Source organism: Lichenostomus cassidix, chromosome 3 (genome assembly GCF_008360975.1).
Source record: "Lichenostomus cassidix isolate B80296 chromosome 3, HeHo_3.0, whole genome shotgun sequence".
Classification (NCBI taxonomy): domain Eukaryota; kingdom Metazoa; phylum Chordata; class Aves; order Passeriformes; family Meliphagidae; genus Lichenostomus; species Lichenostomus cassidix.
Genome location: NC_139483.1, coordinates 30840913 through 30868135, shown reverse-complemented (window position 1 = coordinate 30868135; position 27223 = coordinate 30840913). Strand labels below are relative to the sequence as shown.

At 37.3% G+C, this 27223-nt stretch overlaps 1 protein-coding gene across 3 annotated transcripts in view; it reads left to right on the top strand.

The window, feature by feature from the left end:
* The window catches only part of PLD5 (phospholipase D family member 5), a 176360-nt gene that overhangs the window by 44307 nt on the left and 104830 nt on the right, over positions 1–27223 (top strand). For 2 of the 3 annotated variants that reach the window (XM_085055148.1, XM_085055149.1), the window contains exon 2: positions 25195–25331. In XM_085055148.1, the coding sequence (XP_084911274.1) occupies positions 25195–25331 (137 nt within the window). Of the gene's footprint in view, positions 1–25194; positions 25339–27223 lie in introns of those variants that run through there. The other variant, XM_085055150.1, reaches the window with a different exon arrangement.

Below are 27223 nucleotides of genomic sequence, written 5' to 3'. Positions count from 1 at the left end.
AACATCTTATTTCCTTTTTTACCCAGACAGTTTTTGCTGAATCCTAGTTACTGAACTACATGCACATATTGCTTCTATTATAACGCTGTAAACCACCTGCACAAATGCATACCTAGCAGGAGACCAGTAGTTTCATTAACTTACACCAGAATCTGGCTGGCATTGTTGTACAAACCAGAGGAAACCATGTGTAATTGGTTTTGTTTGTAATGTGAAGTCACTGATTAGCCAGCTAATACCGTTTTCTTTCCCATGCACACAGCCTCCCACACACAGAAAGATGAGAAAAACTAGTATAAAAATAAGGTTTTAAGTTACGACAATGAGATCTCCAGATGTCTGATTCCTTGGTTTAGAAAACTGCACAAGAGCTTATCTATTCCTGAAATAAAAAATGATTTAGATAGTCCAAACTGTCTTTCACGATTTCCCATCTGCTAGGGTGTGCATTTCATTTTCATGTAAATAAAATTTCTAGGCAATTCTTCAAATCCTCGCTGCACAGTTCATTACAGAGATCTCATGCTTGTTAATACTGACTGCCAGAAGGCAAAAGGCCTGACAAAGCATGTGGAGCACTCATAGGAGGCTTGCAAGACAGGAAGTCCATCATGGAGAGAGGAATATTTCAGTGGATTTATGCATGGCGTTAATCACTTCACCTGTGTTATTTCCCTGTTGCTCCTTTCAAGACATGCAGATACCTAATGAGGGGAATGGTAAAGGAAATTTTTCAAGCTTCATTGTTGGATTTGTGCCACGGATTTCACTTCTAAATCAGACCCTCGGATTTTAAGCTGTCCTTTCATGTTACTTCCTCTGCTGCAGTGGACTGGATTCATACCTATGTTTAGGTAGGCAGACCTCTATTCTTAATGCCTAAATTTAGAGTCTTACATTGTTCACATTTTTGAAAGGTCACTTTGGATCCAGTCTGACAATTTGTAGGTGCTGACACCTTGGCAAATAAAGCTCTTTTTGTTCTCTATACTGAAGTCACAGCTGGAAGAGAAGAGGAATCATACTGACATATATTCCCAAAACTATGGACTGACTTGCTTACTTTGCTGGAGGTGCAGTTAATCAAAACAGCTGCAACTCAGAACACCTGGAAGTTGTGCAACCCTTGAATGTCTAAATGTAGATTTAAGAATCTAATTTTAAGTAGGCAGATTTGATCATTTTGCCCTTCGTTACCCAGGAAACCACTTAATTACTATGCCTTTGCTTCAGCCCTCTGCATGGAGCTTTTAAAACATTTTGTTATAATTTTTCTTTTCTTTTGTCTTAAGCTAGTGTTTGTAGAAGGGGCTGGTTTGACAGCTCTGGCAAATGAAATAGTCTGCCTGCCCACGGAATATGTGCTCCCTAGACAGTGGCAGTCCAAACTTCCACATGCTGTTTTGTCAGTGTGCTACAACTTTTTGGCGGAGTGGAGAAGGGAGGGAGTAGGTAGGGTCCTTGTACAATCAGGTCTTTGCCACCAACACGTTAGTGTTGTCAGGAAAAACAGCCTGTATTTTAACTCTAGCACAGAAATCAGGCAACTGAAAAAATGGATGACCTCAAGCTTTGGAAAATCTATATGTAGTCTGTAAACTGTCATCAAAACCACAAATTTAATCCTCCTGTGTTGCAGTTAGCATTGATGACAGATGATCTCGTGAACTGAACAGTTTTCCTTGCTCAGTGCCAAAGCAAAAGGATTTTTAAAAAGTTCTGAGTTCTGCTGAGCTTTCAGCAAAAAGTTCTGGGATGATATGTACAAATTCAATGGGGAAATGGAAAGACAGGAATTTCAGATATTAAAATTGCTCCTCTTGTGCTTTGCTGAAAGAATGCTGATCTGAGTACGTACAGGTCATTGCTTCAGTTTGTCTTGCTGATGAATTTTTTTGAGATAGATGTATTACATGAAGAATGATACCTGTGAATCACCTAATGCTCCTAGAAAAATCATCCAAGAGACAGTTGGTCTTTCCAGCATGGAATTGTGTATTTGATTTCCAAGTGGTTTACAGGCCTCTGGTTCATTTAGCTACTAGCCTGAAAATCATGGAAGATCCCTGATAGAATCATACTGCTGATCTTAAATGATCAATTTGAATCCACAAATGTTTCAGCAAAAATAGCAAGGCAATAAGAATGGAACATATCTATGACATCTTTTAATTTCAGAAATCTTTGCTCTATTATGGCTGGAAATGGAAATACAGAAGGACCATTCACATCATCAAAAATAAAGCATCTGGCTTAAATAGCTACAATACTTCATAATCACTGTTATTCTGTGCTGTTTCTGTAGTTACACAAGAGGTTATCCAGGTAGTTGGCAAGACCACCTCTATTCAGCTGAAATGATTCAGTCCAGGCTGCATATTGTTGCCATGCCCTAGGTCATGCAGCCCCATCCTCTTCCTCCAGCCCATGCCATTGCTTGTAATGAACCAGTTACAGGAGTTGCTTGCTTGAAAAATAATCGTGAGGTCTGGACTTCTGGGGTGGAAGACATTGTCTACTGTGGGGGAGAGTTTTGCAGACTTTGATTTGGCAAGGAATCTGTGATTTGGCTCATAAAAGTAAGAATATTGCTAAGCATAAATGAAAATGACAGTATGTTAAGACTGTGAAAGCACAAAAGAAAGCCCAGGAGTTTACTCTCTGGTGATGAAAGTCACTTGGTGAACTCATGTTCTTTGAATGCTGTTTTGACTTACAGAATCATTTCTCATAACGTTTTTTGTCAGACTGTGCTTGCAGTCTGAGAAACAGATGGAAATTTTACTGGTTTTCCTTCTGCAGACTGTAAAACAATGATGCTTAAATTACTGGTGCTCTAAATTGTTGAACCTTTTCAGCCTCTAAATTCAAGATTCACTGCTGCTGTTAATGTTACTCTAAGAAATTCCTGGTGGATTTATGTAACTGTGCTATCAGCATTGTTCTGGTATATTGCTCTCCTTTAAATCAAGAGAAGCAGGGATGGTGCATAGGAGAAAATGGAAAATATCTTGCTTATCATCTGAATTAGAATATATACTTCTACCGGAAGAATCAATGTTTTAGAAGGCCAAGAGCACTATGCTTTGCTGTCTTGATGCCTATGAAGTGTTCTTGAGTTTTAGAAACCAGTAATCCCAAAAAGAATTACACAGTGAATTTGCATTTGTCAGTAGAAGGAATATGGTTTTGTCAGAGATTTTAGAATGTATTTATAAATTAGAATTGAGATACTGCTTCATAACACTAAAAATTTTCATTTTTGAAACCGAATAAACCCAATTTTTTTTTCCAACTGATTTTTAAATTTTAATTTGTTATTTTTTTCCTGTTTGAATAGCTTCATTTTTTACATAGCTGGTTCTCTAGTTCTAGAATCATGGCCAAGTAAACTCTGAATTGTTCACGGAATTCATGTAGATTGTATATTTTTACTGCTGAGTGGTTTGCCTACTGCAAATGCACCACAAACCTGAATAAGGAAGAAAGAGACTAGATTTAGAGCATGAGAGACCTGAAGAAGTGCAGAAACAGTCTAGAATCATCTTTACTTTGTTGAGATTGACTTAAGAAATAGCCAGAAATTGCCCAGCTGCAGTGGATTGCCTGTATTTATTTCTCCTCTGTGTTGGTCAACCACCAGCAGACACATTTCACGGAGCCATAAGATGGTGATGACAGTTCTCTTCCTTAGGTGGTTTATTAGTTGCTAATTCTGTTTAGTAGAAACTTGGATCAATTACAGCCTTGTCAAGTTTCCAGTAGGGCTAGCAGATCTTTTTCATTCACTTTAATGATATCAACATAGTGAATTTTGTGCCAGTTCCATTAAATCCAATGGAACTTGCTTTGCCCACTGACATTGAGTATTTGTTTTGTCCTCTTTGCTGAGACGTTACAAGCCTTTCATAATACCAACTTAAGGAGCTTGAAACCTATCCTTTTTACTTTTTTTTCAGTAGTGATGAGTATCTCTACCTTTTGTTGTAATTGGATTTTATTCAGAATAAGCAAAAACTGATTTCATAAAATGTGTGTTACAGGTAAAATGGAGATAATGGAGACTTCTCAGGTAACTGTACTGCCAAAATTAATTTATCTTCCATTATTATTTGGGAAAGAAGAGCAGGTCATATAGCCAAAGTACACAGTACCTTTTGTGTATGCAGTTATTGAGATTCATTTGCATTGCTGCTCATGTTTATATGAAAGGTTTATATGTGAAATCCCATAAATCCATAGATATAAGAGCTGTTTGTACGCTACAGAAGAAATACTTTTTCTCAATAAACTTAATTCTTGAAGTAGAATGCAAGGAGAAAATCAATCTGCTGTCTTCATGACTCTAATGTATTTGCTATCTGGAAGCTGAGTTTTGGCACAGAACACGTGGCAGTGTGGGCAGTCCAAGGTCTTGTACCATAATAAAGAAGTATCCTTCTCTGAAGGCTAGGACTAATACATCTGTAGGTGGATTTAGATTGATAGCATGACTTCTTTGATAGATGTAATTGGAAGCTGTTTGCATTACATCAGACAGTGTTAATTCTAGCTTTGTTTTTTAACATTTGAGCCAGTTTGTTGAATTCATGTTTGTGCTATTTATATGTAGCAATTGCTGTTGTTTTTATTCAGGTCATAAACTTTAATGAGCCCATGCAACACTTGTCATAAATTAAATACAAATGGTCTTAAATTTTGACAGATTTATGTAAAGGAGTTTCTCTATCTTCCTTCTCTTCCTATGTCATGAATGAAATTTACTGATCAGCCCAAAGTTTTAATTTTTTGTACAAGTAATACATCTCCTTTGTAATGGTGACTGGATAAAGCTGACAAGTGAAAGTTAACATTCACTTGTATAATGATGTGCAAGAAGAAAGTAATTTTGAAAAGGTTCTTCAGAGCAGGTACTTCCATGAAAGTCTCCTAGACTGTGAGACTTCAGGCTCATAAAGAGCCTAACACACTGACACCAGATAAACACTCTGAAATTACAGTAAATGCAAAAGAGTTCAACTTAAACTTTTTTTTTGCCATTTATTCCAATCTTAAGGCATAGAAATAGTGTGATATCACTGATGTGTTTAAGGTAAATGGCCACAGAATCAGATTATATGGTCATTCTTCACTTAAAACAGTAGGACAGGTTGTGTGCCATCGCTCAGCAGTGAGAACACTAAAGCAGGAGCAGCTGAGACTTTGCTGTCACCCATGACAGCTGTGTGCAATGCAGTCACCACTCCTTGTGCCTGCAAGGCTTGTTCCTAACAGTTGTGATTAGTGAGGTTGTCCTTTGGTGCAGATTTTGAGGGATCAATGACTGCATTGCCATGCTGTGGGAAGAGCAGGCTGCTTTGCTTGCTGGGCACCACTGGCCAGGGTGCCACATGCCCCAGGGGCTCCCCTGGGAAGCAGAGTCCAGGAGGAGTGAGTCTCCTCCTGATGGCCATGGCACTTCCCACCAGCCCAGCCAGGGAGGAGGGCAGCTGGGGGGCAGCCCTGGTGCTGGACAGTGGGCTGCAGGCAGCGCTGGCTCTGCAGTGCCCAGGACAGGGCTGTGGGGAGAAAATTCAGTGTTTGTATTTTGTGCTAAAAGTGACTTACATTACTAATATTGAGCAGGCAGTGTGTCTTAAAGCAGTACTGCCGTGGAATACAGTCCTGGAGTGTTTAGCCAGAGTTGTTCTCCAGAAAAGGAATACCAGGACCTCAGTAGCAGCTGTATTGTTCAGGCTAAACATTTGGCCAGCCTTGTGTCCTGTCTCTGATGGGATCCTGGCAAGGTGGGGAGAATGTAGACCCAATCATGTAATCTCCAGTTGCTGGATTTGGAATCTTTTGTCTTTGCTAGCTCCCAGGACTTTTCTCCATGAAGAAAACCCAAAGATACCCACTTTAAAATCTGTGTAAGATTCTAGCATCTATGTGTCTCATGGCATGGGGTTCTACAGCTCAACAATGCCTTGAGTACCCTTTTTAGTTTGTTCATTTTGAGCTTGCCAACATAATTAATTTAATGCCGCTAATGTTTTTATTGGAAGAGACAGTAATAACTGTTTCATAGTCATCTTTTCCATGCTGCTTGTGAATTTATAGTTGTCACATTCCTGTCATGTCTTTTTCCAAGCTGAGGACTACTAGTTTATTTAATCATTCTTTATATAGAAACATTCTAGACTTTGTTTGTCCTATTTTAACTTTTTCTATACCACTTCCAGTTGTTCTGTGATTTTTGAAATGAGTGAACCAGAACTTTGTGACTTTCAAGTTGTGGGTCCACAAATGTATAAAAATTCACAATGAGAAGAAATTATTTTTTGTGTTCTGCTCCCTTTCTAGTAAATTCAGCTTACCTCTTTGACCTCCAGACACTAAGCTGATGTTTCCATAAGGTTACATACTAAATCTCTCATCTTGTGCATAAATGGTGATAGTTAAAAATTATTTTGAGGCAAATAAAGTCAGAAATGCCATGTGCATTTTCCTGCACTATAAGTGGCGTGGAATGTTTCGATACTGGACTGGTATTTCGGGATTAGGTGTCACAGTTGCATAGGTTTTTAATATGCTATTATAGATGGAATGAGCCATAATAGGAGCCATAGAAGCTGTGGTCATATGGACTGGGATGTGCTGGACTTTTGGAAGTTTCCAGGTGTTTATTGAAAAAGAAGAGAACCTAAAATGGTAGATGGAAATTGGTTATGCTACTCCTCCTGTTTTGGCACCCTCCTGTATTCTCAGGGGACTTTGCTGTTGTTTTCTGACACTTTTGACAGCAGTCAAAAGATTTTTATGGAACATACTGAAGCCTCGCTGGCTATTTGAGTGAAGGTGTTGAGGCATGCTACAAAGCCTCAATGCATCTTTATTCTTCTGTGCAAAGATGTATTTTCAGAGATGAGACAGGGAACTTGCTGAAATTGAGGGAGAATCAGTGAGTGGTAGCAAAAAGATAATAATATTGCAGAAGAAATAGCAAAATGTACTGTGACTGTTATATTAAAAGATTGGGTTTTATTCCTTGGGTATGCCAGGCACTTCTGAAGGTATACCTTCTAAAGGTATATTTATAAAGGTATACCACACACAGATAAATAGGGGGAAAATGGATAAAAGAAATTTGAGCACAGCTTCTTTATGGAAGGGGTTTTGAATATCAGATGCACCATGACAGGATTTTTTCCTTCATTGTGCTCTGTGCTCCAACATCAAGGCTGTGGAGAGTGAGCACAATTACAGCAGTTACTGTGATGGTGCCGAAGCCCTCATCCTGGGCATCCTTGGATATCCAAACGTGTCTTTAGGTCTTTTGCTAGATTTGCCTGCAAGTCAATATATCATTTTCAGGGAAATTCAGCAACAAATACCAGTAATATTTTTGTATTATTCATCTTTCCACTTTTCTAAAAGTAGTTCTTTAAATTATTTGTTTTATCACTGTAGTTAGTGAACTCCAGCTTTTGTCTTCCTTTTCTTTTCTTCTTCATCCCATAGACCTGCCTCCTTCTAATCCATGAGCATTGTTCTGTCAGTGAGGCTGTAAAGGTTGGTTTGGAACCTGTAATGTTACATAAGGGAACCACGTTCTTGATTATTCTGGCTGTGTGTGTACCTTGGAGAAATAAATAATAAAGATTTTTCAATTGTTTTCTTAGGAGCACTGGCTGTTACAGACAGCCCCCTGCCTGCCATCTGAGTTTTAATCACCTTGTACAATGAGCCAAGATTACTGTTCAGAAAGGTGGCCTTAAATGACTTCTGGTACCTCATTATCCTAAACTGCCTTTGGAATGCCATCATCCTGGTGACCATTAATTCACTTTGATGGCTTTTTGGTGCTGCCCTATAGACATTCCAGCTCCTTCAATAATGATAGGGCAGGGCTGTTCTCTTCCCCTGTCTCACCACAGCAGAGTGGCTTAGTTTGTCTACACATTAAGTGCCCTCCTTGAAGTAGCTCTGGGAGCTTTATGGCAGCCCAGCATAGAGGCTGGAGAGGAGACAGGGCTTGCTTCTCAAAAAGTGTGCCACCCAAATTATTAGTTACATTTTTAAGCAACTGTTGGACTACATGATCTGCTCTGTCCTGTGCTTAGCTAAGGTAAAGTAGAAGATGAGTGCAAATTTTTTTCAATCTGCTTATGGTTTTTCTTTTTTTCTTTTTTCTTTTTTCTTTTTTTTAAACCTTCACATTGTTTCTTCTGTCTCTCAAATGTGTCTCAAATATGTAGATCTGCATTTCAGTCAAGAAGATTGCCTGGGTACTTTCTTTCAGCTTGTGATTCTTCAGAGTTGTGATTTTCTAGCAGAGTACTGGAAAATTCTTGCATCAAGCCAAAAAACTTGAGATGCTTTTTGTCAAATAATCATTTACAGTCTCTGAGCCCATTCTTATATAGCAAAGAGATAAATTGCCAATCTTGCCATCTACAAAGCACTTTGCACAGCTACAAAACATCGGAAAGGTAATATATTAATTTCTGCAGATATAGCAAATAGATGCAATGTCCTTGGAGGGATCTTTGGATAAGCAAAAGCATATTTATTGAATTTATAAATTGCTAGGTAATTTCCTTCAGTTTGAATTATTGTGGTTTTGATGGAAACTAATAATTCTTTTCCCTCATGTTTAATAAAATAGTTAATGTGCTTCTCAAGCAGAACCGCTAAGCTTTATAATAACTTTTTGCAAACTATCTCAGCTCATTATTAATATGTAGTTGAGATAGCAAGCTTAGTTAGCTTCCAGTATACCCATTGTTTTTTAATTTTTTTAATGTAAGAACTGAGCTAAAAGCCATGCAAGAAGCAGATATATCAGAATGACATGTATTTAAACATTTTCTTCTTTGCTAAATAACCTTATAGAAGTTTCAGCCATGAAGGAACTAAGAAGGGCTGGGTTCTGTTCATATTTATATCAGCACAAATTTTGAAGAAAGTCAGTGAACTTCGTAAGGTTATCATAGCAGTATGTATATGACAGTAGAACACAGTTGCAAACAGAAAAAGTAATTATTTTAACACTTTATTATTCAGGTTGTTCACTTTTTCTCAGTAAAAAGCTCAGCAGCTGAGTTCAAATCTAATATTTAGAAAGAAATTGAGCTTTGCTGTCCTAGCAGACAAAGGGAGCTGTTTTGCCATTTGGTGTTTACCCAAGAAGAGCAAAATTGTCATAAGAAAAACAAAATGTCGAACTTTTGCATGTTGTGGAAAGGTCTCTAAATAATATAGAGAAGAAGGGGACCAAAACCAGTACAAATATGTTAAAAATTCTTTGCAGCAAAGGAAAATGAAACTGCCATTTATTCTTGGTAATATGTAATAGAGTAACATGTAAATATCTCATGAAATGCCAGATGCTTCGAAGCACCAATTAAATTTTGATCAAGGCTTTTGTATTCAAAGTATAAATCAAGCTGATTACTTTAGACCATATCTAATAGTGTTTCTTTATATATTTAATGTAATCTCAAAATGGGATGAAGAGGTTTGTCTAGCAGAGAACCATGTTAAAGAGAAGTGCTTGAGCTATGAGTGTGCTGCCTGCCTGTACAACATGGACATGCCAAAATGAATGTGGTAGATTATAACCACAGTTTTATGTCCTTGGCAAAATCGGAATTTGAGTTCAGTGACATGGATGAGTTTTAGCTTGAGCAAATATCTAACGGTGCCTTTAAGGCCATAGGGATCTGGGGTTTTTATAGACAGATAGTATAAAAGGGAGAAAAGGCAAAGGTTTTAAACAATGAATTGCATAATGTCCCTGAAAAGGTTGTTTTGAATGAGTGGCTTTTATGTGATTGTAGTCTGCATTTTAATGCCCCCTGAAAAAGAAAGCCTACAGTTTTATGATTTGAAGGAAATTTATCACATTCTTATTCAAAGCATATTTTCAGCTTTTGCAATATAAACCCAACCCTATTCTTTTTGAAGATTGAGCTAAGCCTTCCTCCTTTTAAAGACAGTGGCAAAATTATTATTATACACAGTGGCTTTTTCAAAGCCAGTAGCAAATTCAATACAAGAGAAAGGTAGGTAGCCAAACAAGGCAGGAGCAGATGGGAAGTTTGCCATCAGTATAAAAATGGGGAACGTGAGAAATGTCACAGATCATGACTCATATTGTGACTTAAATCTGCCTTGGGAGTGTGCTAGCAAGGTGGCTATTTAGGGGGTAAAGATAACCTTTCAGAGCAATCCTCTCCCCAGTAACTCCTTACTGAATAGTAACAAGTGTGGTGAGCTTACTGCAAAGCACGTGTCATTTTTAGTGATATAATATCTTGGTGTGTTTGTGGATGCTTCTGTCTCTAATGTATGCATGTGCATGTCTTTAGCTCAAAGCTGCTACAAGATTTAGTAGTTTGCTGTATATTTAGAATACATATTTCAAGCATCTCTGCTCTATGTTTGGAGAGTTACATTTTAGTAAGGTCTGTGCATCTTCCCCGTATCTCTGCACTACAAGAAAAGGTAACTTTTACCCCATCTCATTAAGCTCTCTCTGTGAAATTTTTTGGGATGAAGTCTGGACAGCACTGACGGCTTACAAAACCTATGGTAGGTGATCTGTAGCTGACCCCTTGGATTAAATGTTTCTGTTTATGTGACTTTCATTGCAATTGCAATTTTTTGATAAAAAATAATTGTGGGTTTTTATTATGGCTCTTAGTGTCTGGCAAGGTTTCAGCAACCCAGAAAGTCTGGGAATTACCATTACATGCTTTTGATATACATTGGAATTTGCCCAGAAATAAGCTCTGTAGGACATAGATGTGTTACCTGTGCTCATCTCTTACAAATGCCAGCAGAGATATCTATTCATTTGCTTGGCTACTCTTCATTCAGTGTATCTCAGCCAACAAAATGAAACTTTTTTTTAGTTTCCGAGGCAACACTTTCTATATAACTGTTTTTATGGAAATATCTTAATAGATTATCATGAGAATAAATTCCTGTAATTAAAAAGTAATCTCTACGCAGACATGGAGTACCCATCAGCTGATAGTATGAGCACATGCTCTGCCTTTCGTATAGCTTCTGCAGTAAGTCTGTTTTGTCTTGTCAAATGCTGTACATTATCTCAGAAAAAAGTAAGAATAATTTATTTTGAATGTGTTGTGGAAGAAGCACATACCTGGTGTGTCTATACCACTGAGCATTTTATTAATTTTCTTTATAAATAGCTAGGAAACTAAGAAAAGCAAGCCTGTTGCCATTAGAGTTACATTTCCTATAAAGAAGGAATCTGCATGTGAAGAATTGTGGCAATCACTGTTGTCTCAACAAGTGTGTACAGGGACACATGGTGACACAGAGAAATCTGGAAATGTTATCAACTTATACTATCTGAGTTTGCTATTTTGGGCTAGTATTCATGTGCATTGCTTAAAATTATGCTTGTTAAAATATTACATATTCAGAAAACAAATATATACCAAATTTCACTTGAATTTCATAGATTACTTTGCCAGAATACTCAGTAAACAGTGTATTGGTTCTTATTAATGTAAAATATATTTAAGCCTTAAGCAGGACATGCAAAAATTATTAGGACTAAGCTTGTTTTTCTAAGTACAATGTGCATGTGTTACACAGCTACTGCTAACAGGAGATAACTTAAAATGCAAATTAATATGACAGTGTAAGATCTGCATATCTCAAATTACTTCCAGAACACTAGCAACTTGTTAGCATTTTGCTGCTTTCTGAGAAATTAGGAGGCTTCCATTTTGAGACCCCTTGGAACGTTATTTTATGAACATTTCTGACAGTGTGGCAAAATAAATGCACATGTCTGTGTAAATTTTATAGAACTTAACAAAACAGCTGCTTTTTTGAGTGAGAGCTTCTAATAAATTATTGGTACTTCTAGATTTGGAATGAGACTGTCACCTGGAAACTGAGATTTCCCAGATAAATCTCTCTACCTTTCTCTAGATGTTTTTCTGCATTTGGGCATTGATATTCTATTGAAAACTTAAGCTGCACTTTATTTTTCAGTTTGGAAAGGGCTTGTAAGGGATTGTAAGACAAACCCGTGTCCATAACAAGTTTCATCAGTTTGATAGCCTGCCGTAAGAAGGATTTATTCCAAATAATTTGGGATTTTTTCCTCCTAAGAAAGTATTCCCAAAGAAGTTTGTTGTCAAAAAAGAAAGGGAAGGGATAAAGACGCAGCACAAGAAAAATATTGGACTTCAGAGTAGGATGAAAGGTGCTAACATTCAGTGGCACTCTTTGGCATGCAGTCACTCTTTCCTGGAACTTTTTCTGGTACATCATCTCTGTTGGTGAGGTGCAATATACCTCCTCTGCTTTCAGGAACATTGAAACTTCACTGATGGATGTGTGCCACCACCATGTCAAAATTCCTGTGCGGCTGTTTTGTATTTAAGGTTTGTCTTCATCTCTCTCACTATTTTTACTTTTTTAGGACTCTCTGCTGCAGAACTGAGAATAAGAAGACAGACTTTCGCTGTACCTTCATTCCATGTTTTATTTTACAGAATGATTAAAATTCCAAACTGGCAATGATTAAAAAAGGATATGTAGTGATTGCTTAATTTAAAACAGCAATAAAACTAGACACATACTCAGCCAGGCTAGAAAACTTGATGGTTTTCATGGAAACAACCGTGTCCCTGTATGGATATTTTAATTCATTTATTTTTGACCAGTCATATATGTTAGATAGAATATTTAATCTCTAAGACTGTTTTCCTATTGAACTGAGACTTTTGTGGTCAAAGCTGTGCATGTAATATGTATATTCATGTGCATTAATAGTTTTCCTTCTGAATAACTTCTAAATTCATTGGTTGACTTAAACATTATGTAATATAAAGGAGGAGGTCTTCAAAACATTTTCAAGTCAGGTGTCATGATATTTGATGGCAGGTTGAGGGAAAGACTGATTCTCTGCCACCTAATAAAGTGAAATGTTTTACATAATTGAGCTCTGTTTTATCTGGTTTTTCAATTACTTGAATGCAAAAACCATTGAAGGACAATTAGAAAATATAGGAAACCAACCTAACATTTTTTATGTCTGTCCAGTCAGTTATGATGTTGACAGATTGTTCCTGTATTTATATTCTTGTGGAGGTTATTATTTTTTAAAATTATTTTATTTATCCTATAAACAACAAGAAAATAAGAATAAATATTTTTACTAGATAGTAGAACAATAGGCAATGAGCCCAATTCAATAGAATACTCCAGTAATACATTAGACAAATTAGACAAAGAAAAGGGTAGGACAAAGCCTTTTCCACAAAGGTAGCAAATGAGAAAAACAAGGCTGTGAAATAAAACCTGACAAAGTGCTGTAATCAGGACACCTTCATATTTCAACATACCAGAAGGAGTCTGACCTTATTAATACAGAGACAAGGCAGCACAGGGAGGGCAAACAGTGGGGAACATTGCTGGTAGCAGAGGTATCTGGTAATGCCAGTGAGAGGTGAAAAGTTAATCAGAGTACAGCAGTTTCACTCTGCTGCTGCAGGAACCTAGTTGCACCTCTCTTTAGAAAAATAATCTCTTTGACCCTTCAAAACTAGATCCCTCTGGTGCTGATTTTTTTGTTCTCCCCTCAAGGTATCCATTATCTTCTGCTTGTTCAGAAAGCTGGTGTCCTTGTTGTGCCACTTTGTCTGCGCCCTATGAAGGCAGAAACGTGTAAGATGGCAGAACAGAGTGGGGGCTTGTTAGCTGGAGTGAGTCCATGACAGCAATGAATTATTCCTTGCTGTTTGGTGAAGCAGGGAAGGGGGAAAGGATGAATACAGATGGAGCAGTGAAAAAAAAGAAAATGCAGGAACAATTTACTTTGCCCAGTTAACTCAATTCTCTTGCCTTTATCTCTTCCACACATAATGGTGTGTGTCAGCTCCACTAGAAGTAGAAAAAAAATACTTCTACAACAATGAGGAACTCTGAGAACACTGGAACTGATCTCAGAAAGAGACTGTGGTAGACAGAAGTAGAAGGTGGAGGTCTTCAAGGCCTCCTGCTGTTTGTTTCTTGTCTTTGTTTCTCTTGGTGTTCTTTTTTGTTTCTTTGCTTGTTACATATTTCTGTGTACTTACAAATTTATTCTCTTTGTAAATATTCAAATATTTGTTCTTTTGTTGTTATTCAGGAAAGCTGAAGTCAATATGGCACTCCCATCTTTACACATAATATTACATATTTTTCAGCCAGTAAAGGAATTTTCAGTCAAGCAGAGTTATGTAAAATATAGAAGTATGAACAGTGTCATTTAATTCAAATACAGAATTCTGTAGGATAAAAACCATGGTACCTAAATTACCTCTTGAGTCTGTCACAGGAAAGAAGGCATAGATCGGATACACTTAATCACTATAATTAACTAGTTTACCTTTATATCTCTGATTACCTGCAGATCATAAGGCTCTGTTTTCCTTTATCTCTTTTTACAGTAGAATATAATTCCTTTTGTGAATGTCACATTGGTTTTGCTCTCTGTGACAATGGAATTAACTTCTTGGCCGAATGGCAAATTTATTAGTTCAACATGTACTCACAGTATAGTTAAAAATTCAGAATGAGCTAAAATTAAATGCTTCCCATATGAGACAATTTCTTTTCCTGAACTTGAGTTAATTTATAATAGAGTTAATAAAATTTTTTCTTTAAGTGTATCTTGTCAGAATGAGTGAAAGCAAACTTTGAAAAAAAAATTTATTTGAAATATTCTCAATTTGCTTTTTACACTTTATGAAAGAGAAACTGGCAATTTGTGATTTATCTAACAAAATTAGTTATTACCTTCAGGTTCAGTTGCACCACGTGCCTTTGATTGTAGAATTATTACTTTATTGGAACTTAATGGGATGATGCTGTGGTTGATGGTAGATACCTGTAGATACCTTAGCCTGTTCCAGTTGCAGGATTAAATGCTAAAATCTCATTGAAAAACTTCAGCATAATGTATTTTGCCTTGTTAACTTGGAAAAGAAGACGCATGCTCTGGTAGAGTGATGAATTTGTAACTCTAGAGAACTGCACTTGAGCTCAGCTTTGTGTCTAGCAGCCTCCCTGATGGAATCTATGTGTCAGTAGCCACAATTTTTTATTTTAGTCTTTTTTTGTGGTCTTGTCTCATTTTGAAAGTATCTTAGCAAAACAAAAGCTGTGTGTGTGAAGTCTGAGCTGACTGTACATATGATCATTTAATGTGCCAAAAGTGACGTATGCAAACTCTGTGAGTAAAATTTCTTCATTGCTTTAAAGTTACTTTGTTTCTTTTTAAGCTTTATCAGCAGCACTATTATGTAAAACACATTGTTGAAAGAAAGTGACTTTTGTAGTTGAAGCTGTGCTGTCAGCAAGTCTTAGATTACTTAACTGAGTGCATTACTAGAATTTTTTTCTACAGTTACTAACGTACTAAAATAAATTATAGTTACTTTTAAACATAACAGAGGCATTGCCATTTGTAAATTAAAGTACTGTAATGTAATGTAATTGTAATGTAAATTAGTATAAATCAGTGTATTCATCTGTATAGAGTCTGGTCTGCCCTCACACTACTACTTTGCACTGCCTACTGCTAATTTTTCCTTGTGGTTTAGAAACAGTTTTATGTTGGATGTTAATGGTCATTATGATGTGTCTATTTGTGTGTATAAATATACATATTTAGGAAGATATAGATATAGACATAAATATATTTATGCACAGACACACAAAAATTAGTAACTGTCCTGGAACCAGAATCTACATTCCAAATGCTCACTGATTTCAGGAAATATGGCACACATATGGATAAGACCCACAAAGATGTTTCAGTGCTTTTTGGATTCCTTGGTGATATGGAGTGATCTGTCACAGGCATGCTTTCACTGATATTGTCAGGTTTACTGTATTTTATTTTAAAAGGTCCTTAACACGTAAAAATTAATTTATTGTGTGCACACGAAATAGCTGCCCAATGTTTTGCTCATCTCCTTTGTCAGGGAGTCTGAAACTCTTTGATGTTTCAATGCTAAATACCATAGTTTGCCAGAGCACGCCCTGTCCTCTCCTCTGTTCCCAAATGCTTCCTATCCTGTATTCAACCTGTTAAAATGTACTGAATATCTCAATGTTATAATCTAAATAGATTTGTCGTTATGCTGGAATGTGCCTTAATAACATGGGAGGGTTATTGTTTAAATTTAAATATTGTTTAAAAGAACATTTATAGCTGTTATATATTGCTCCTTCAGGAGCCTTACCTGGAAAGCTAAAGCTGTCTTAGTTATTGCAGTCCTGCCTAGTTTGGTGCAGAATTATGCTGCCAGAACAACCTGTATTAGACTGATCTGGAGGAACTGGGATGAAATCACTCTGGAGCCATTGTAGCCAATGGACATTTCTGTGTTCCAGCTCATTTTTGTATTCAAAAGTAACCAAATGAAAATAAAAGCTGAAATAAACCTGAAATAAAAGAATGACTTCAAGTACTTCAAATGTGGGAGTCCTCCCTTTCCTGGTGAGATGTTTAAAATTAGTCTGAAATATCTAAGAGAAAAAGTTTTGAGCGTATTCAACCAGCAATTAAGAAAAAAATATCATTTCCCCCCTCTTTTAACTTAAAATGTTCCATTTCACTTCAGTGTAAATGTAATTAATCTTCAGATTAAAAGTTGAACATGTACAATAAACAATTCATTCCAGAAGAGATTTAATAAATTCATGAGTCAGGGTGAGTAGAAAAATGTGATTTTGATGAATGCAAGCAAAGTGTGGAAAAGGGAGAAGTACCATATACTGTTTTTTTTCTCTTGTTGATTTTGAAAGCAAGCGAACTGCTGGCGATGCAATATGGCAGGTTACTGCAACTCCGTGTTTTGTGTCCATGGAAGATTCTGATTTTTAGAGATTCTGATGTTTCAGTCAAGTTTTTCATTAGGAGTTAAGACTGTCAACATCAAAATTAAACTAGGTGTCGAGAGAAGTAGGGCTGCAATCTGGAGTAGGGCTTTCTCACTGCTGGTCTGCTCTGCTATGGACTCCAGAAGGTTACACAAAGGGTGTAAAATTTGAGAGAGCATTTTCTGCTAGAAATTGGACTTCCAGACTATAGGCCAGTCTTTTTATCATCTGCTATATCCCCCCGCAGCCAGCTGTCCTCTGATGATTATAATTGATTTTAAATGGACTGTTCTGCAGTACATTAATGGTTTGCATCTTGGTGTATTTATTAATTTCATTCTTTATCAAAATGCTGCCTTGTGGGATCCAGTTCTTGATGGGAAATAATAGACCAAATGTTTGTTTGCTCAGAGATTAATAGCTGGGTTTCACCTGATTTATTAAGAGTCCAGTTTTTCAATTATATTTGTGAACTAAAGGACATAAAAGTTCTCTTATCTGTGCATAAAAGATGCTAATGTATAAAATAAGGTACAGTATGTGTATATCTGTTAGTAACACAATTTAGTTGTTTTTTTTTGTTTTGTTTTGCTCTGTCCTGGTGAAGTAATGGTTGTAATGCTAGCTGCAGTAGGAGTTCTTACTTAGAGGGTCCAGGTTTAAAGATGTGCAGAGAGTTATTGGAATATAGAAATCCTATCTGCAGTGTTTTTTCATACTAATGAAGTATTAATAGTCTTCTGAATTGGCTGCTCAGGCCAAGTTCAGATTGTTCAATACCTTTTTTCTTTCTTTTTCTCTTTACAGGAGACTCTAGATTTGAGGAGAGTCTTATTTTTGGGGTAGACAATGGCCTTTTCTTGATGTTGCTGAATTATCACAGTCTTACATTATGCTGAGTACTGAGTCAATATATCATGATGAGAAGTCAGGGCCCAATTTCAGGAAAACAGCTCATGAACACTTAAATGTGTTCAGGCTTTTCACCCCTTCTCTTATGCCAAATTTGGTCGACAAATTGCATCAGAGGTTAGTTGGTTATTTGCTGGAAACCCTTTTTTTCTTACAGACCTCATGTTCTGCATGTTAATATCTTTCTGCAGTATAGCACCCTGTGTGGAAGAGGTCCAGATAAGTAACCTCTAAAGCCTTGGATTTCTTCCAAAGTAGTTTATTGGTTTTCTATTTATAGCTATGTGCCTGTCCATGTGTTATGTGCCTGACCTGTGGGATCAAAGCTGGGCAATGAAGCCAGTGCAGCTGCTCTGCTGGGAGTGTGCTTGGGAGTGGATTCACCCCATGGCAGTGATTTCTCCCACCCCTGTCTCCGTGAAGCTGCATGCTGCTGAGCCCTGGGTGTGGTGGAAGGCAAACCTTTGGACTGTCTTTCCCTTGATAGAGGCACTTATTTGTCTTCCTCAGCCAAGTATACCTGCATATGGATCTTGTAAAATGTCTGAGATAATTATAGTTATATAAATCTTTCTTTCAAATACAGATTCAAAAGAAACTGGGCAGACAGGGACTGCTGGACAGTGTGTCTTCTTGTTTGCTCTGAAAACACATTAAAGGACGTGTTGTTTGCAGAATTAATTGGTGATTCTCTTGTTTCACTGGGTAGCTGTAGGACTAAATATTTACTGATGTTTTTGCTTTAAACTTTAAAGACTGTTTGCACACAGTCTTGAAAGGTGAATGAAATAAGCCAACTTGAAGTAGAGGCTAAGGATTATTTTTGCCTTGCATGCAGTTCAGACATTATGGCAGAAGTAATATAGTGTAGAAGTCTAAATCAACACAATGTGACGTGATGTGACATGATCAGCTTGTTCTCTGATATAAGTCTTGGTTCCTTCTGCAGAAAAATGAAGCTATTTGAGAATGAAGAAAATGCATGCTGCAGCTCAGACTCATGGTGTATCTAGTGTGCCTACCAGTGGGCAGTGGCATGTTTCCCATCCTCTTTAGCAGAGGCCACATCCCAGCCTGTTTGCTCTAGCATCTGCTGTGGACATATTTTTGAAGGCTTTGTCTAATCTTTTTTTAAACCTCCTGCTGCTGTTTGCTTTCACCGCCTCCCATGGCAACAAATTCCAGATGCTTAATATCATCTTCATAAAAGAGTACTTTATCTTTTTGAAACTTAACTCCTGGAAGTTTCAATAAACATCCACTATTTCTGGTATTGTGGTACTTGGTGAATAGTTTTGCCTTCACTATACATGATGCTCATGTGTAGATATTGTACCCCTTGGTCATATTTCTTCTCCTCTCCAAACTATGGACTCCTACCTGTTTTTTGTCTGTCTTCCTAAAGCGACTGTTCCAGCCTGTTGATAATTTTGGTTATTCTTTTTCTAGTGGTTTCTCAGTTCCTGTATATGTGCGACTGATTGGTCCTACCTGCTTGTAGCTCTTTTCCCTTTTTGAAATTTAACCTATTTAACCTATTTTTGTTGACATACTCCCTCAAGTCAAGAACATTTTGAAAATTTAATCTAGCCTTCCAGTATGCTTTCAATTTGTTCTGCTTTGGTTTTGATTGAAAATTTAATAAGCACTTTTCATTTCTACTCCATAATTTAGATTGTTAATGGAGACATGAACAAAAACATATACACAGCAGAATCTTCTGAATCTTTTCTAAAACATTCTCCCATTTTTCCAATGAGATTAAAATTTCAACCAGCTTTACACCTCACCTGTAATAAACAGGACATAGTTGCTGTGGTTTGTAAGAAAGCTTTTATTAAAGGTGAGAGTACATATTATTTTCAGCTTCTTTAGCAGGGTAATAGGGCTCGTGACTAGGAAAGATAGAAATCAGAATTGATCAGTGTGACTTTTTCATGACAAAGCTTCGTACCTTCTAAGTATCTAGATACATTCTAGAGAATGAAGCGAAAACAACTACTTTATTGTTTCCCAGCTTCTACTGTCTGCTCACCATTTTTTCTTGAATATGGGTAACAACACTTTTGCTATTTCCAGTCTTCTGATACTTCACTCAGGCTTGTGAGTTTTCAGAGGTGAGTCCTAATGGTTCATTGTCCGTTTCAGCCACAACCTTGAATACCCAGGGATGAAGCTAAGTAGGTCCAGCCAATTTTAAAATATTTAACTTACCTTAGCACCCTTGAATCTGTTCCTTTCTATTATTTTTAAGAGGATTTTAAGTGTTGATTGGCATTAATCATACTAGCTGGGAGATTTAAGGCTGCAATGAAGATTATTAGTGTATGCAGATTCCAGATTAAAGGGAAATAGTATTTATAGCAATGTTTTTCTCTAATAAACACACATGATGATTTTAAGAAGCAAGGGTAATCCAGGAGTGATTGCTAATTCTTGAAGTCCAGTTCCTTGCTATCTTTGGCAGGTGTTTTGTAGCATGTCACAGAACCTGACTCATAAACAGATCTTTAAGGGCTGTTGAACAGTTATGGGTTTGCAGATGAGTGTTTTTGTTGTCACATTTGTGTTCACATGTGTTGCAGGAAAAAACAGACTACTGAAATGGCCAAAGATGTGAAAACCTGCCTCTTAGAGCCTCAGCAGTTCTGACAAGCATATATAAACTCTGTATTGATGTGGTGGATAAGCCTTCTTTAGGCTTTAAACAGGTATAAAAAAATTAAGCACAAATTCAAAGCTATGACATGTTTTGTTGTTATGTGTGCAGTTTTCTCAGTAGATGCAGCATTGCAATTTCATGGCTCCTGATTTGGGAGAGAAGGACATTTTTGTACTACATTGGAGGAAGAATAAACTTGTGATTAAAATTAGTGTCTCACAGAAATGCCTGTTGTTTGTGAGGAAACAGGAAGGTTTAGGAGCCAGTGAAGTGTTCTTAATAGCTTTTGAGCAACAGGAGTGCAGTGGTGATGGAGGCCTTTTGCTTGCTCTCATTCTCAATTCTGCATTGGTATCACAGGCTCTGATGCAACCTTGACAATAGGCTATCCTTCTTCTTTTTAATAAACAATCAGTTAGGGTCCTTCCCAGGTTAAACTTCAGTCAGAACAGTACTGTGTTGCATACCCATTGTGCAGCTTTTGCTCTTCATCTCACTGTCTCCCTAGACGGAGCATGAAAAAAATCTCCATGCTTTGTTTTGGTAAATGCACTTTTTGGTGAATTGATTTTAACTTAGGTATTGTTTAAGCTAGTTGAGTCAGATGAAAGAAACACATTTAGTCACAATATTTTTGCTAGTCCTTGTTCCTGCAGGAGTTTGTTTCCCAATCTTCCATAAGCTCTGAACAAATCTTTCTCTCATGGAACTGAATTTCTGGGCTTGCACATCAGCACACTCAAGCTAGCCTGGCCCTGGGACTCTTAGCATCTGTAGCAGCCTTTAGATATGTAAAAGAGAGAATGAAATGGACTGTTCACTGTTTTCCATGAGTATGGGAAGGAAAAATAGAATTGTTGCAGCTTAAGAGGCTTAAGTTAGGTATCAGTCAGGTGCTTAGATATAGTATGGGATTGCCTGAAAAGACTACAAAGTCTCTTTAAACTGTAGATTTTTGGGGACAGGTAAAAAAATTCTGTTAGAATTAATATTTGTACAAATTGTATATGGACAGATGGACTGCATAAGTTTTAGACATCCCTCACGACCCTGTATTCTGTAATTAAGGGTTGAAGACTGAAAGCTTGAATGCTGAGGCTTTTACTGAAGGAAGCAGAAGGATGGGTCTGATAAGCTATGAGGGATCCCAGTTGCCAAGGGGATATGCAACAAGATAGCATCAAACAAGCAGCCTGCCCAATCCCACCAATGGAAGAGTCTGAAGAGCAGCCTGGCAGGTTCCTTCTGGTCTGTCAATGGTGGGAGCGCTTTGATTTTGTATTCTTTCATGAAGCCTGCTGTTACTTGCACATACACACACAGAGGCATGCATGGATGGTATAATATAACAGGGATGTGGTCTGCTATAATCTGTTTCAATTAGGAATATCTTATTTGGAAATTGTCAGCATTATGTCCACGTGCGTGAAAATAGACTTATTGCCAGTGTCAAAAGATAGGCTCGGAAGACTTGTTTGATGCAAGTAGATATTTTTTATTCTTTCTTTTCTAATATAAATATCAATTTTAATGTAAGCAATTTCCAAATATTGGTTTAAAATGTAATATATAGATTTAAAAGCAATGAAAACCCCACCACTCAGCAGAAGTAAGTTCAACATGAATTGTAACACTATTTAAAATCCTCCTTATTATCTGCAATTTTTTTAATGGTCTTTACTTCACCCAATCAGAACTGTGGCTAAAAATCTAGCGTTAGGAAAATCACAAACTTTGAATTTTTGCTTTATTTTATTTACTATTTTGTGCTATTCTTAGTTCAAAGAAAAACTACTGCAGTCATAGGGAGGTTTTGTATGTTGTTTTAAAAGGTTCCCTATGCTGTTCGCAACCATACTGTTAAGCTGCTACTTAAGGGAAAGTGAAATAGTTAATCCATTAGAATTGTCAAAGATAACTGCATAATAAAAAGGAGCTGTGAAAATAAGAGCAGTAAAATGGGTTTGTCTGGTTCCATCTTGCTTTCAGTGCTGGTAGAATAGCAGTGGTCTTACTAGTGGTACTAACTTTCTGCTGCTTACAGTGAGCAGCAGTCCCTCAAACTGCAGGGCTTGACGAGCTGTATATATACAGAACTGAAAAAAACCCAGGGGTTTAACCTTCATACAATTTCCAACTACAACACAGAAGCTGAGAAACCTTGAATATGTTCCCCAAAATTACGTGGAATGGAAATGAATGCTAGATTAGGAGGCTCCATTCACAATTATTTTGACCTTCTCTTTCCATGTTGCTTTAACTTGAGCGCCTAGAAATTGCTACCACAAGATTTCCTGATATTGAACTTAAGGCACCTGTTTCAGCTACTTTTTTTTCCCCCACACCCCCCTCCTCCTTGTGATAGTTTATTATTGTTGGTACACTGTAGATTTTATATGGATTCGGCCTTCAAGCTTTAAGCAAGTTAAAAGGTTTCTCGAGATGTTTTGTGACTTACAGCACATGTGATAGAGGTACTGTGGCCACCTTTTAGTGAAGCATCTCCTGCTGTCTCTAGGTGTGCTGGCCCAGCCTCGAAGGCTGATATGGACCCTGCTGGTCCAGTGCTCTGTAGTTGCTGTGCTGCTTGCATGGCAGTGGAACAAGAAGATGAGAGTTATTCCCTGGAGCAGTAGCATGAAGTCTTTCACACTGTGTGGCAGCTAGGATGCTTGTGCTACAAATTTACCCAGAGTAACTCAGAGCTAGTCCCAGTGTGTAGAATGGCTGCAGTTATCCTGATCTGGGAGGAAGAACTCTGTTGTTGTAAGCCCTGCTGGGTCACATCCCCTGCTCTTAGGGGTAGAAAACGAGCCCAGACTCTGTTTGGCTTGCTGGTTATGGGAGTAGCTTTGCTCTGCTGCTGCCATGGTGATATGTTCAGTATGTGGAGGAACCTGCATCAAACAGTTTCTGCAAATACACTTGTAAAAAAACTGCATGAGAGAGACAATGGTCATCTGAACAGGAGTGGGAAACATCCTGATGAAGAAATGGCATAGACCAGTGTCCCAGACCTGAATACCTACTTTACTTTGGCACTTCTTAGTTTTTCTAGCCAGTTGGATGAGGCTATGAGACAGTGTTTAATAATTTTCTCCTAATTTCCACTGTGCATGTGACTACAACCTTAGCTCTGGACATGCAGGTGCAGTAATTTCTAACTATTTTCAAATGTTGCCGTGATTCTACCTAGCAGCAGGAAAAAAACTTCCCAAATTTTATTTATTTCATAAATAGGCTCTATTATGGCTGAAGAACATTTTCTTATGCTGCATTCTTTTAATATTTTAGTTCATCTATTAGAAATACAGATTTAAATATGTATCTGAAATGTATAAAAGTGTCAAATATGCATTATATTTAAAATAGCCATATAGCCTGAGCCACACATTCAGTGTGTTAGAGGAAAAGATACATTGGTCTCTAAATTTCAGATGAGTTTTTTGTCTGATGAAATTGTTTACTCTGTTTTAGATTTTCACGGACTGAAATAAAATGTGTATATTGGATTTGTTCTGAAATGCTTGAGCATGTTTCACCTGACAAGTGCACTAGCTGGGAAGTTTTGGAAGCTTATTTATAAAAAAAAAAAAGTTAGGTCTTTTCTTTATGTGTATGGGAAAATTTTCATATTACTCTAAAACTTACTGCCTCTTGAACAAAATGTCAGGAACAATGGAAATACTATGGAATTGATTATCAGCTGCAAGCATGATGTTGTTTTCTTTCCTTTACGCTTTTCATGCTTTCCCATGCACTTTCCCTCTTTCCCATTCCTTTATAAGGCTTTTTCCTTTATGTGACATTTTAATTACGGGGCTATAATGAAAAAAAGAAAATAACTATGGCAACAGAAGTTAGACATTTATATTTTTATATATTTGTGCAGATTTACTTCAGTAGAAAAATGCACAGTGTATTTGTTTGAACATTTGGTTTCAGAATAGAATATACTTTATGTTTATGCAGCTATGTAAATTGCATGTCAAAAGACGGTCTTTAGGCATTCTCACATTTACCCAGGGTGCTACCAGGTGCATCTGATCTATTACTGCAAGATTTCATAAGGTAGTGCTATGCCATGTTTTAATATTTAATCTGAGATGTGGAGGGCATTACCTTTCATACTGAGCAACAGTCTCCCATCATTTCCTTGAATCTCATCTATCATCATAATTTGTTTTCATTATATTATAAATACTGTGGGGCAAAGACTTGCCAATGTGTCTGAGTGACTGTGACAGTCAGGGTGACAATGTCAGGTACTTTTTGTAGCAATAAAAAAAGACTTTTCTCTTCAGTCTTCTTGTAATGACATGCTTTATTTCAGCCAAACACAACAAAACTTTTGAGTGCTATCCCAAGTGTGTGCTTTACCTGTGAGGTGCAATCAGAAAATACGTAGTTAATGTAGGAGTCATTATTTTAATGCATAATGCTTTCCTTGTGATACAAACAGAAAGCAGTTTAAATTGTGAATACTATGTGTGACATGAATTATTTAACAGTACTTGAGAGATTTAAAATACATCTCAAGGTGATACATGAAGGACAGTTTTGAGAGTGTTTTCAGCCTGAGGTGTGTTTCATGTTGACAGCTATGGCAGTAAGATCTTCAAACAAGTTTGGATCTTATATAAAAGTTTTAGAGTCTCAAGTTGTTGACTAGAATGTGCTCATGCCATTAAAACTTTTTTAATCTTAATCTCTTTCAGTCCCAGCAAAGATGCATTGTGATCTTTGCACTGGTATGCTGCTTTGCAATTCTGGTTGCACTGATATTTTCGGCAGTGGATATTATGGGAGAAGATGAGGATGGACTCTCAGAAAAGAACTGTCAAAATAACTGTCGGTAAGAGGTAACAAACAAAACTTCTCTTTTGGGGTGGAAAGGAGCATATGTGTGTTATGTAAGGGCATGAAGTAATTGCCATAGTCCTGTGGTGTAATTGGGAAGACCAGCTCACAGAGGAAGAAATGGTTTCTACTTTTTGAATTTCTGGTTTGGGAGGTTAGTTCAACACAATAAAGCACACTTTTTGAAGTTATTTTTTGTGGTATGTTTTGAACAAGACTCTTGTATTAGATCAATTATTTTGTAAGCCCGAGTCAAAGCCCATTAAGTTTCAGTAATTGAGTACTGAGGTGGATCACATAGTTCTAAATTCTTTCATGTCTTTTTCTCATCAAGAGCACTTCTTACTTTCTCCAGAAAGGTCACCAATCCCTTTTGACCTAAGATTGCTGTCCCTTCTGTGTAGGGGGAGCTTTTGTATGTTCCTGTTTGATTCATTCCCTTTATAGACATAGTGGTTTACCTATGAACAGTGAAAGAAAATAGCGATATGGTCGGAAATATGAGTGTTGACAGTGTTGGATTAAGATTTGCCTCAGACACCTGCCATGGTTGTGTATATCTTTTAACTTTTGTTTCTGTCAGTTTTAAGTAGGTGATAAATTTTTTGGGCCTTTCATTTCCAGACTGTGAATCTCATTTTGCTGCTCCTCACTGTCAGCTTCCTCCATGAATCTGTTCATTAGTGATGACCAATGCTTTTCCTGGGTCACATTGTCCAAAGTCCTCTTCTGTCCACCAATAAAGCTGATTTAAAAATGATTTGTGGACTTCATTCCCAGTTGTATTCTGTTTGGGATTTTTTCCCAAGACTTCAACTTCTACACAGAGCACCCTTTCTGATCCATTTTGTGGAAAAAAACCGTAGTCATTGTTAAATAACTTGCCAGAAATCCATTCTAACCTGATCATGGAATTGCTGGAATCAGAGTGGCCCTCTGGGCATCCTCGAGTCCATGACCCCACTCAGAACAGAGTCAGCTACAGCAAGTTGCTCAGGCACGTGCACAGTCATGCTCTGTGTAGCACCAAGCGTGGAGTCCACAGCCTTTCTGGGCATCCTGTTGCACTGATTGTGCAAAATCTGCCTGGCTACCAATGGCTGGGCATACAGTGAGTAGGAGATAATTGACATTTGTGATTTAGAATAATTAGATGAAAGATTAATGCTTCTTTGAGCCTTTGATCCTCATTTCTGATAGTCTTTGTTGGTTTTTTTGGAAAACTCTGTCGGGACAGTGCTTTTTTATGCTGCACCTGTCACACTGCAGACAGCACTAATTCAGAATCCAGAAAATTTGATTTTGTTTTCTCAATTATAATAGGTTTTTATAATATTTTTTGCATGCTGCTTTAAGAAGAAGAAAATAAAAACAAACCAAGAAGATTCTTTAAATCTGTATCTCCTTTCAAATGGAATATACTTGCAACATCAGGTGGCTTTGTCCTGAAACCAGCTGTCCTTCTGGCAATTTTTTCCCAGAATTGTTCTTTGGTTTGGTTTTGTTCACTTCATTAGATGCCTACAGGTCTGGGCAGCCCACTGATATCTTCTCTGAATTTTCTAGAGTTCAGCCAGCTTTCTTCTCCCCATCAGGGTCTTAGATGTCTTTCACTGTGAGATGTTGCCTTCCAAAATTTTTGAAGATCCTGCATGTGTCACCTCTACACCCACTGTCTCCATTTGTGAATCCTTGACAGAACTAGGTCAGATGAGGGGAAAGTCTTTCTGCTCATTGGCTTCAGTGTGCTGCACACAACTTCAACACACACAGAGACTACTGCGCCATGTTTCCTCTTAGTTGTATCAACTAATGGTTCCCATTTTGTTCTGGGTAGCTGTGGAGGCCTAGCCAAGGAAGGACTTCACGTTCCTCACTTTGTATTCT